The following is a 12146-nucleotide window of genomic DNA, read 5'->3' as shown; positions in this document are numbered from 1 at the left end:
CAATTCTTCTTCTTGTGCCATTGTTGTAAGCAGTGTAACTTCATCTAGTAAGAAAAGAGAACTTCATAGAAATGCTAATAACTTCAATTATTGTGTGTTTCAATAGAACAACCTCTTATATTTTGATTAGGAAGATATCAGATCTCAAATATGAACATCTTAAAGGAATAATCCCCCGGCCCCAAAACAAAAAAAAAGTGCAAATAAATATAACTTGATAGAGAACACATTGTCGTTCACACTGAGCAATTTTCGACCTATTTCTATTTTACGTATGCAACAAGAAAGTTAACAGCGTGCAGTTTCCAAGCTGACGTTTTCTTCTTTATCAGAAGAATATTGGTTATCTGCCGGCGGCTTCTCAGATGTTCTATGAAAGCAAACCAGGAATTCTGTGTTTCCCTCAGCACCCTTTAGGGGAGACTCAATCCAACCTTTGCTGGAGAACCCAAAATTCTCAACACCCGCAATTATTCTCTCAAGAACCTACAACATGAAGGAAGGTTGGATTTGAACATGTAAAATATATGGAGGTTATCGTTACGTTTTTCGTTAAAGAGAAAAGGTAAAGCAAAAGATGAACACTTCTCTTGAGCTGTTTCAAAACTGATATAAGAACAGGAGAATACAAACCTCTTTGTGGACTAGGGGATCTCTAACTATACCGCCGCTCCCCACCTACAAAAGCAAACAAACAAAATATATAAGGGCGTAGGGGTAAGAATAAAATTACAAAAATTTTAGGAAGTTTATGAATACTTAGCGTCTGCCGTCTAGTCTAAGCTTTGATATTTCCTACAAGTGCAGGACTCCTCTAACTACATTAGTTTGGAAAATGGCTCGGCCTTAAAGTATATAAGCTCCTAAAGCATGTAGTTTTTACAGAAAAGGAAATGCGGGAGTTGGTAGTCTGTACATGTCTCATCCTTCTTATCGCAAACTCAGCCAAGTTATACTCAACCAGTACTTGATTGCCACTATGAAATTATAGAGGATGTTCTATAAGGTATATTTATACGTCTCTTTTGCATAATCTTCTTTCTTGTAGAGCATCAACTTCACAAACAACCATGATTTGGTTAAATAATAGGGTTAACCTCGAAAAACTGTCGTACTTTATGGTTGCAAACTTGTAAGCTCAACAAAGAAAACAAAGGAAAATTTAACAAAATAACATTCATATGAAAGGAGATTAACGCAAAACAAGAATTATGAACGATGAAGGAATCTCAGCAAAATTACACACCTGAGATCTGCGAGCTTCAAATTGAGGTTTAACAAGCGTAACTAATGTGGCTTCATCTTTCATGACTTTGATGACGGCAGGCATCACCTTTATTAACAAAAGAATTAAAACCTGAATTACTAATAAACTTGGCAACGAGCAAGAAATGAGGCAAAATTACGAGATGACATTGCAGCATACTATACATTTACTTTCAACACTGCAGTCATTTCACACTACATCAAAGTATACCAGGAGTATGGAGATAAATGAAAGGTCCAATGTCACCAAGTCCACTTTCTGTGGGAGTTCAGAAAGATATCTCAAATTTGTCCTCTCTATGACAGAGACACGTTCATCTCGACGGATTTTATCCGCCACCTGGTAAAGAAAAGGTTGTCTGTTACATAAATTTATAATAACTACAAAAAGACGACCAAATATTTTGTACAACAACCAGAAGATGGCAAAGACGAAATTAGAACTAGAGTTGCAAAGATATGAAACGTCTGAAACTAGGAAGAGCTTAGAGCATACAATGTAAAACGACACTATGCAAATAAATAGATAGCAATATAAGGTTATATTTATATTACTTAATCAAGTTTCAACTCCATTTTTCAATTGTTGTAAGTTACCACTCGAAACTAAAAAAAGTTGCAGCTAACTGGAGTATAAGATTTATGTGCTCAGGTATGGTCCAATAGACATCCTTCTGCATTTATTGACTTCCAGATTTAGTGTTTGAAAAAGGTAATCGCACTCCGTTAATTCTGGACGGACCCCTCGTACTGGCATCAGTACAGCTAAACCCAACATGTGAGGTTGTGAGTCTACCTCCATGAAACACAACTCCAACTTGAAAAAACCACACTTTTATCCTTTTTTTTTTCTTTTTACAAATTTAAAAGAATCTTTAAAATGAAATCTCATAGCACGAGATGTAAAATACCTGTCCATATCCTACATCAACTCCGTAAACAAATGATGCTCCATATTGAAGCAAGCAATCAGTAAATCCTCCAGTTGACAACCCTGAATCTAGAGCTACTTTTCCAGCGACATCAACACTTAGTTGTTCAATAGCTGCTTCCAACTTGTATCCTGCCCTGGTTTAGAAGCATGAATCAGGTAATATGCATGACTTCCCAGGTTTGTCACAGAAGCAATATGAAAAATTTGAGCTGCTAAACTAGTAGTTTCTGAAGAGTCATCACCTACATACATATTTCGGGATTTCAGCGTTTATCTCAACAACTGCTTTATCAGATACAGGTGTTCCAGCCTTGTTTACAACTCTTCCATCGACAATTACTTTGCCTGAAATTGGGTTTGGGTTAGAAGGCCCACAACAATTAACAGGAACAAATTTCCAGTATTGGTGTATCAATAGGTTATGCAAATACGAAATAAATAATAAAATGACTCGAAAGCTCACCGGTGTCTGTACATTTAGAGTAACAAATACCTCTTGAATGCACGGACCTTAGGATTTATAAAATCTCACATGAATCCTTTTTCCTCCTTACGAAAACCTATAAAAAGGGAAGCAACTTGCAGGTCGAGAGGGAACACAAACTCACCCTGTAGAATCCACGACTGTATATAGGTTCGACTGTATTGCTGAAACCGTTCAAGACAAACTTCATCTAGTCTCTTTCTCCTGAAACATAGAAGATGTGTACGATGATTAGTAAAAAATGTAAAGTACCACTTCCAAGCTCGTAAAGGTTGCATTTAGCTTACTGCAATATCATGACTAAAAAATTTTGAGCTGAAGTGAAAAAAGTTGTAACTGATCAATGACTTCGAGGAAGATTAAGCATGCCGTTTATTGTTTTCCGGATAAAAATAGACCAAGATAATAGAATTAAGTTTTGAAGTGGACTACACTATTTTTACGTGATTTTCGATTGGTTATAGTAGGGGTGGAACCACAGGTAGGAGGTGACCATGCCCCCACTCTGAAGTCTGAAAGAAGCCAATTCTGGAATGTTTCCATTTAAAAGGTATAAATGTATCTTTTGGCACCTCTAAAACTAACTTTGTCAAATTTTCTATTAGCTTGCATACAAAGTTTTCCTTCTTGTGTAATAACTTGGAGTTATTTCATAAACAAAAAGTAATAATTCCACCCAAAAAACTCAGTTTGCTAAGACCTACTTATAGAAACCATATAGAAATAATCCAACGGTTGTTAGTTCATTCACAGAAACAATCACATGATTCTACAACTCCACAAAGATACACTGAAAAATTTCAAGAATGAAGGATTCAGAATGATGTGATCTTTTCATAAACAAACCTACACTATCAAGAGAGTCACTCGGGCTAACCCTAGACTCGGGAACTCGGTGGGACTCGGCTCGGTGTATGGCCGAGTCCGAGCCGAGTCCCGAGTTACTCGGCTGACTCAGCCGAGCCTTACTGCATAGGAAGAGACCAACAACCACTAGAAAATGTTGGACAATTTCACGCGGGCATATAGGCAGGAACAAGGGCGATATAAGATAAGTTAGGTTTCTAAACATAAAGAGTAAGATTGAAACGTCGAGCACTCTTAACATTGAATGGCCTGATCCAAAATCATGGCTTTTCCCTCCCCTGATCTTAATATGCTAAGCTTTTGCTCTTTAATTTCAACTTAAATTTGAACTATTTAAGAACAAATTTTTAATAAGTCTTAGGGCATACGTTAGAACAGGCTATTGATGTATAATTCTCATGTTTTCCTATACTTACAAAATAGACATAAAGGAAGCATTTTCTTTTCATAAACTGGTAAAAAGTAACCAACTTGTAATACAACAAACCCAAATGCAGCTGAAGGTTAACAACCCTAATTGGCTAATAGTATAAGTTGAAGAACAAAAAGAAGCTATTTTGGACCCTAATTATGACAAATGAAAAAAAAAACCTACTTCTTTTGAAGTTGAGCTTTCCCAAACTTGGAAACAGCATAGGTTCTAACTGGAAACCGAATATGGGTATTGTACCACTTGCCTGAGAAATTCATAACAAAACTAATCAATCAAAATATGTTAACAAAGTACATGTAAAGTGTAAAGTTAGATATATATATATATATATATATATATATATATATATAGAGAGAGAGAGAGAGAGAGAGAGAGAGGAATTACTGGGTAGAGTTGAAGTTGTTGGTGATTTGGAGAAGAAAGAAAATGTTGCAGCGGCAGCAGAAGAAGACCGGGATAGGGGAAGCTTTAGAAGCTCCATCGCCATTCTTTTCTTCTACTCTCTCTCTCTCTCTCTAGATTACTGCGTTTAAGTTTAACCCATCCTTTAGTCGAAGAAGGCTAAAGACACATTTGGGATTGGGGCAATTACTGAAACCCCCACCTTTTCATAATGCAGATTACTGAAACCCCCACCTTTCATTTATAATTACTAAAACCCCCACCTTTTTGAAAATTCTGTCAGATTTAACTTTATATTTTTAAATATTACTTTGTTGCCCCTCTTACTAAAACACCCACCTTTTCATAATAAACTTACTAAAACCCCCACCTTTTCTAATACACTTACTGAAACCCCCACCTTTTCTAAACAGACTTGGCCTCTTACTGAAACCCCCACCTTTTCATAATACTCTTACTAAAACCCCCACCTTTTGACCACCTTTTGACTGCTTTTTGCTCCTTTTTATGCAATTTTTTTCTATTTAAACCCAAGTTTGAAACCACCATATAAACTTCACCCCTTCCATCAACAAGTTTTACTTTAGTTATTTAATGGCTTCTTCAAGTTCATCAAATGTGTATCAAAATGCAAGATCACAACAAGAGGTAGTTTTTTTTACATTAGTTCGTTTGATTGATTTATATAATTACTGATTTTTCAATATTCACTATGTTTAGGTTATTTGTCAACTTTGCGATCAACATGGACATTCGGTGTTAGATTGTTCATGGATGTATTCTAGATGCACAAACGGCAATTGCAATGGAATTAGGAAAATGATGGTATCCGGCAAACCTAATTCATTTGGTGAAAAATTTCTTACTTGCCAATTTCCCGAATGCGGTGGATTTTAGTGATTCAAGAATGAACTCAAAAAAGTTACTTCGTCGTCAATTTCATAATACACAATTTCATAATACTCATCAATTTCATAATACACATCAATTTCATAATACACATCAATTTCATAATACACATCAATTTCATAATACACATCAATTTCATAATACACATCAATTTCATAATACTCATCAATTTCAAACTAATCATCTTACCTAAATCATAATGCACATCAATTTCAGGGTGTTTGAGTAGCTTGAATGGGCTACAAGAGAGAGAGTATTAAACCCTAGTTTGCCTAAACCCTAATTCAAAAAATTAAACCTAATTTCAATTCACATCAATTTCAAACTAATCATCTTACCTAAATCATAATACACATCAATTTCAGGGTGTTTGAGTAGCTTGAATGGGCTACAAGAGAGAGAGTATTAAACCCTAGTTTGCATAAACCCTAATTCAAAAAAATTAAACCCTGATTTCAATTCACATCAATTTCAAACTAATCATCTTACCTAAATCATAATACACATCAATTTCAGGGTGTTTGAGTAACTTGAATAAGCTACAAGAGAGAGAGAGAGATAGATGGAGCACCTGATTAACTCGGTTTGGTCGATTTTGGGCGATTTTTGCTCGGTTTGAGTTTCCCTTTCCCATTCGATTTTGCTCGGTTTGAGTAGCTTCAATGGATTAGAAGAGAGAGAGAGACAGATAGAGTAAGTTTGGGTAGCTTCAATGGATTACAAGAGAAAGAGAGAGAGAGAGAGAGAGTACCTTCGGTTTAGGAGGAACTGATAGATTGATACACCACTTACTGAAACCCTAACTCAACCTTCTTACACCAGGCAGAAACCAATCTTAGAGAGAGAGAGATAGAGAGATAGTTGCTTGGAGATAAAGTGGATTGAATTAATCGTTAGAGAGAGAGATAGATGAGGGGGATGAAGATGAAGGCTTCTTGTCAAAAGGGGGAAATTTCCTCTCTCGTTTGGTCGTGGAATGGAGGAGGGGGAATTCATTCGTGGTTATAAGCGCCCCATCATTATATCTCTAAGGCGCCCCATCATTATATCTCTAAGACGCCCCAACTATTTGGTCAATGAAATGTGGGGTAGTTTAACTAATGGGCATTTGGGTCACTTCACATTCACTAACGGCACAATTCTGTTGAAGTGACGGAAAATTCAAAAAAGATGGATGTTTTAGTAATTATAAATAAAAGGTGGGGGTTTCCGTAATGTGCATTATAAAAAGGTGGGGGTTTCAGTAATTCTCCCAAAGAAATAAGGTTTGTGAATTTAGGGCTTCAGACATTTGTAACAGGCACTAACTACAAAACCCGTTAGAAACTAGCAGAACATTTCGGGCATTTGTAACGGATATAATTGAGGCCGAGAAGCCGTTACAAGTTAACATAGAGATCATGAAATTTATATTAGTACCAATACTTTATAGAGATCTGATTTAATACTTAATTAATAAATGAAGAAAGAACATATATTAAAGTATTAAGAACCAAACTTCAGGACACATTTGCAATAGACTGTTGATATGTTTGAGTTGTTACCCACTCCAAAATGAACTTTTAACGATATTTTTAGACAAATTTGTTATAGGTGCAAGCTTTCCACGTTCTCCAACTCCGTCTCACTTTTTCAACTAAATAACAACTTGATTAAAAGATTCTTTTGAAGAGTTCATCTGGCCCGATAGTTAGTCCGGACTCCGGAGCATAGCCTTCAAGCTGCCTAATTGCCCGTCTCTCAAAAAACTTTCCAAACTCATTCTTTTAAACTCCCATCACGATTTATATTAAAGACATAATACATTATATTCATCATATTGTCCCATAGAGTTATGCCACATACCCACTTGGCTGAGAATGATCAAAAAAATATGTTTAGGTGACATTATTCGTAAAATACCATAGTGTCCAAGTATAAAACCAATTGAAAAACAACAAAGATGTAATGATAGTAGAAACATATTAGAAGCAGGTAGTTCAGAACCCTTTTTTTTTTGTCAAAAAGCCATTTTATTTCCCATATGTGAAGATTGCCAAGGACAATGGCTCTAGTCTCTTATGTAGTGATTTAGATTGTTTACGAAGTCTGGTTCATTGTCTACTTCGTCAACTCAATCAAGAATTTTTTTTTCGTAAGACCCATATCAGCAGAAGCAACCATAGACAATGCATAATCCTTTGCCAACATTGTTCCTTGTCCCCCTGAAGTCATAATGAGTGAATTGTAGCTGCAATGCCTAAAATTTTATTAGGAGAGTATTTTTGCGTAACTTATTTGATAGTGCATAATGTAAAATAAATAGTACTCAGAGGCATGACCTAATGTAAACAAACTTAATTATGATTCTTCCCTTTTCTCGACTTCCGTCTCTTACTGTGGTTGTGCTTAGGCGTATTACTTGCACTAAAGATCTAACTATATTATTTTCTTCTGAAATTTACATCAAACTGCATTCTTACCAATGAAGCCAAAAATTAATCACATAACACATTCCCGCATTATCTTCTAACGAACAAGTTGAATATATAAGAGAACTCAAGTACATCAAAACAATGGAATGGAGCAATATCTCAAATATATATCAACCATCAACAAAGGGAAAAAATTAAACTATAATAACAAAGAAGAATTTGCATTCCAAGTTGCAGTAACCGATTGAGCTAAGGATGAGCTCCTGTTATTTAAACTTCTAAAGTACAAATGGGATTACCAAAAGCAAACTTCACATTTAATCAACACTCGGATAGGTTCACAGTCGCCTTGATTATTCTCAAGGATTCTCAAATAATAAGAAATAATGGTGAACACAAAGAAAATCCCACACCCATCTCTTCAATCAATTTACATATTAGTGCATAGCCTAGTGATGGCGTTTTGAGTCTTTATTATAATAAAATGGTTGATTTTCTTGATTAGATGTCTTTTATAGAGTTAGGTGTGAATATGATTCAAAACGAGAAAAATATGCATGAAGGGTATTTTGGTCATTTGGAATCAAGAATATTTTAGTAATTTGGCCAAGATCAGTGCATGGGTGAAAAGTAAAGTCCAAGACGAGCCCGTAGGAGAAAACGAAAGTCAAAACGGAGTACAGACCAGGGAAATATGTAAAGTCAATGATTGGTCAACAACATTTGACCAAGTGGGACGCAGTCGGGCACAGTTCTGGCTAGTGGGATAAAAGTCATGACGTGGTGAGGTCGGAGATGTGGGATATCGAATGTCTGTGTTCCTGTGAAGTATCAAAGTGGGACCCTTGGTGCAGATGATCCAATACAACCGTGGCCACATAACTTCTGTAGTCCTACATCATTTCTTTTAATCTTGGCCATCTAATTTCTTTCTTTTTAATCCGACGGCTGCTGCTCCTAGCACAAAATAACATGGTGAACCGAGAAGCGCCTTAGCATTGGAATTAAAGTCGAGGTCTTTCTGTTCTACTTTTAAGTTCCCTAATTTACCCTTTAGCCCCTTTTTTTGTCCTACTCAAATTTCAGCCTATAACTAATTGACAAGTGGCCATCTTTTCACCATAACTCTCACCAGAAATTCCAGATTTGTTCCCAATTGTACTAGTTGATTCCTTAGCCAATACTTATCTATTTCTTGGAGATAAAGTAACCAAACCTTTCCATTTTTACCCTTTTCAACATTATCATCTAAAACCCTAGCCACCAATAATATAAATAAACCTCTTCCTCACATTATTGGGTAGACTTCAACAACCCTCTCATTCCCACTCCTTTTTCTCTTTCCCATTTCTTCTCTAATCTATTTCCTTCTCTACTTTTCTTTCTCTAACCCTAAAATCATCTTCTTCTTCTTTCTCTAGCCTCTATCACCTCTTCTACCTAATTTCTTTCTCTTCGAATTTCTAGATCTACTTTCTAATTCTATCCCATTTTCTTCCTTCATTTCTTTTCTACAACTAATTCATTTCTAATTTCTTTTCTAAACTTTTCTACTTCCACCTACTTTCAAATTGTTATTAATTGGATTTGGAGCATAATTTGGATCATACTTGGGAACCATTGGAGCAATTGGTGATTTCTTTTCTTTGTCTTATTTATTTTCATGTATTTTATTTTATCAATCAATGTATATGTCTCTAAATTCAATGAGTAGCTAATCTTGTATCTAGGGTTGTAGAGGAAACCCATACTTGGGCTCATTTTGAAGTATGTTATTGATTAATAAATTCTTCTATTGAGTTTCAATGCCTATTAATTGTCATTTCATATAGATTTTATGGTCTTTTCATTGTTCAAACTTCATAGTGAGATATTTCATGCTTTTGTTAAGTTATTAGATGGGGTATGCTTATTAGATGATGAATGATTGTTAAGGAATATAGCTCTTATATGATAATCAATTGAAATGTGTTAATGAAGAATATCTTCCGAAATCTAAATAGTTTATTATGTTAGATTTTGAGTTATACATGAAAAAAGAGATTTGTTAATGAAAAACATGTTTTAGATAGTTCATTTGTGTGGTGGAATCAAGAACCCTAGATTTCTTTTCCACCTTAATTTCATTCTTATTAGTCTATTAATATTGTTTTTTTTTAAGTAGTTTTTAAAAAGGGAAATTTGGCCAAAACTCCCTAAAAAATTTGGGTTTTGGTTAAAAAGGATCTATCAACTTTTTGTAGGCTTCAGCTCCCTGGGGTATTTTTGTAAATTAATTCATATAAGAAAAAGTCTAAACTACCCTTATTTGTTAGAGAAAATTAAAAACTCATATTGGTATGATATTTCCCTCTCTCTATCCCGTTTTTCTCTATCTAACCAGAAAAAACCCTTTTTCTCTATCTCGTCTTTCTCTATATACGAAGACAACAAGCGAATCTAGGGTTTTCAGCTCCTCTCTCTGGATTAATCTTCATTTGGTAAACTCTATTCTTATATTGTTAAGGTTAGAAGAATTAATAACCTTTTGGTAGTAATCGAAGCACTAAAGAGTTTTCATTTCAAACTTGATGATTTCTAATCCTCTTCCTTAGCTCAGGTATCCTCTCTCTCTCTTACTACTTTATCTCTCACTAATTGTGTATTATGTTTTCGTATATGATATGTTGTTGTCAATGGTAGATATTTAGGGTTTCAAATGGTCGTGGTATGTATAAAGTAATAGTTGTTTACAAACTGTTCGTTGAAATTTCTCAACCAAATCATATTATGTTCTTGTTTCAAATGGTCGTGGTATGCATAAAGTAATAGTTGCTCATTGTTTAATGCCTTGGCTTTAGTTATCAACTTGATTTTATGTTTTATATGAACCAGAGTAATCATAGTCAGGAATGTGGGGAATCACTGATTCATTCAGGGATATCATAATCTTTTGTTTATGGGTAGGCAAGATTTGGCTGGTTATTTGGGTGGGTTGTTACTTTTTTTTTTTGTAAAGATCCATGGAAGCTTATCTTTTAATCTCAACTAAGTATTTTGAATGCAAATTGATTTCTTTAATTCATGCAAATATTGTGTCTGTGTTGGTCATGAAGTTAATGTCTAATAAGAAGCATTTGAAGATTTTATATGAAACTATAGCTTGTGAAGTCAGGACATCAACATCTATACTAGCCACGAAGGACGCCGTATATAGGTTAATCATTTATCGTAGTCGACAGGATGTTTGTGAAAAAATTTATACGTGAAGTGAGTTTTTTGGATTTATTTATGATCATTTGTGGAGCATAGCACCAATGTTGCTTCTATTTGGTGTTTTCGAGTGTCCCGCTTTATGGAATAGAAGCAGTATCTGGAATGTTTGTAGCATGGGTATTCATTTTCGTACTCTATCGATCTTTCAGGAACTTGGGTACTCAAGTCAAGAAAAGAATGAAGTTTCAGGAACATGGGTACTCTATTGATGTTTCAGGAACATGGGTATTCATTTTTTGTATTATATTTGGTGTTTAGAGCTGAAGAATTGTGTAATAACATGCCAAAAAGGAATGAAGTTTCATGGACTGTTATTATTTCGGGTTTCCTCGGGAGCGAAAGATATAGTGATGCACTTCGATATTTCAACGAAATGTTGTGTGATACTTCAGGTAAACAGAATGAAGCTATTTTTGTTTGTACATTGTCTGCGTGTGCTCGTCTCGGGGCATTAGATCAAGGGAAATGGATTCATTTTTATATAGATAAGAGTGGATTACTGCCAAGAAGTTCAAATCTTTCTGCTGCTCTAACTGATATGTGTGCAAAATGTGGGAAGATAGAATGTGCTCAAAGTGTCTTTAATGGAACCTCACTGAGAGATTTCTTCACATTTACAAGCATGATTTCAGACTTATCTGCGTTTGAATAGAGTATTTGTTCTTAATATTTTGATGAATGTGTTGTGAATATTTTGATGAATCTTTTATAGTTTTTTAATTTGATTATGTTGAGTATATATTTGATTACTTATTTGGTCTTATGAATTTAAGTTGTTGTAGTTTGCAAACTGATTTGCAGTGGTTTGCAAACTAATTTGCATTGGTTTGCAAACTGATTCGTGGTTTGCAAACTGATTTGCATTAGTTTGCAAACTGATTTGCATTGTGGTTTGTATTGGTTTGCAAATTGATTTGCAGTTGTTTGCATATCTTCGCAAATCAGTTTCAATTTTTCTTTTTCTTTTTTAAATATTCACAACATGTTTCGTTAAGTCTTTTTCAATAGATGAAGGAAAGATTAAAATCATAAGATTGAATCTTTTTAGAAAGATTAATTCTTCACATATTTATTCGATTAAATGTTTTGAAAATTTCTACAAAAAAGAACGGGGGATGCGCCCCCAACCCCCCGTAAAAGAACACGTAATACAAATAGTTTGTAATTCGTCAAAATGTAACA

At 34.8% G+C, this 12146-nt stretch overlaps 1 protein-coding gene and 1 long non-coding RNA gene across 3 annotated transcripts; one reads left to right on the top strand and one right to left on the bottom strand.

Moving 5' to 3' along the window:
• Positions 1-62: 62 nt before the first annotated feature.
• On the bottom strand, positions 63-6268 carry LOC147566732 (uncharacterized). 2 transcript variants are annotated; one of them, XM_086653258.1, is made up of 11 exons: positions 6047-6268; positions 5867-5952; positions 4369-4507; positions 4147-4228; positions 2809-2888; positions 2443-2545; positions 2178-2334; positions 1478-1606; positions 1247-1333; positions 634-678; positions 63-486 (listed from the first exon to the last, which is right to left on the bottom strand). In XM_086653258.1, exons 3-11 carry the CDS (start codon positions 4469-4471, stop codon positions 289-291), a joined length of 984 nt encoding a protein of 327 aa, XP_086509384.1. In that variant the 5' UTR covers positions 4472-4507; positions 5867-5952; positions 6047-6268; the 3' UTR covers positions 63-288. The 2 variants fall into 2 exon arrangements, with proteins under 2 accessions (XP_086509384.1, XP_086509385.1); XM_086653259.1 differs by lacking the exon at positions 1478-1606.
• Positions 6269-10063: 3795 nt separating this feature from the next.
• On the top strand, positions 10064-11701 carry LOC147566731 (uncharacterized). Its single transcript, XR_015237470.1, has 2 exons — positions 10064-10308; positions 11114-11701. It is a non-coding gene; the product is annotated as an uncharacterized LOC147566731 (long non-coding RNA).
• Positions 11702-12146: the final 445 nt, after the last annotated feature.

Source organism: Eschscholzia californica, unplaced genomic scaffold (genome assembly GCF_041429995.1).
Source record: "Eschscholzia californica isolate CP2 unplaced genomic scaffold, dmEscCali1.0.p SCAF_1, whole genome shotgun sequence".
NCBI lineage: Eukaryota > Viridiplantae > Streptophyta > Magnoliopsida > Ranunculales > Papaveraceae > Eschscholzia > Eschscholzia californica.
The sequence above is the reverse complement of the archived record's forward strand: the minus strand, read 5'-3'. Positions and strand labels throughout refer to the sequence as shown.

Coding starts and splice junctions, on each gene's coding strand:
- LOC147566732 (XM_086653258.1), bottom strand. CDS start 4,471: ATGGCGATGGAGCTTCTAAAGCTTCCCCTATCCCGGTCTTCTTCTGCT. Junction 679..1,246: donor TTGAAGCTCGCAGATCTCAG/GTGTGTAATTTT, acceptor TTGCTTTTGTAG/GTGGGGAGCGGCGGTATAGT. Junction 487..633: donor ATCCCCTAGTCCACAAAGAG/GTTTGTATTCTC, acceptor TTCATGTTGTAG/GTTCTTGAGAGAATAATTGC.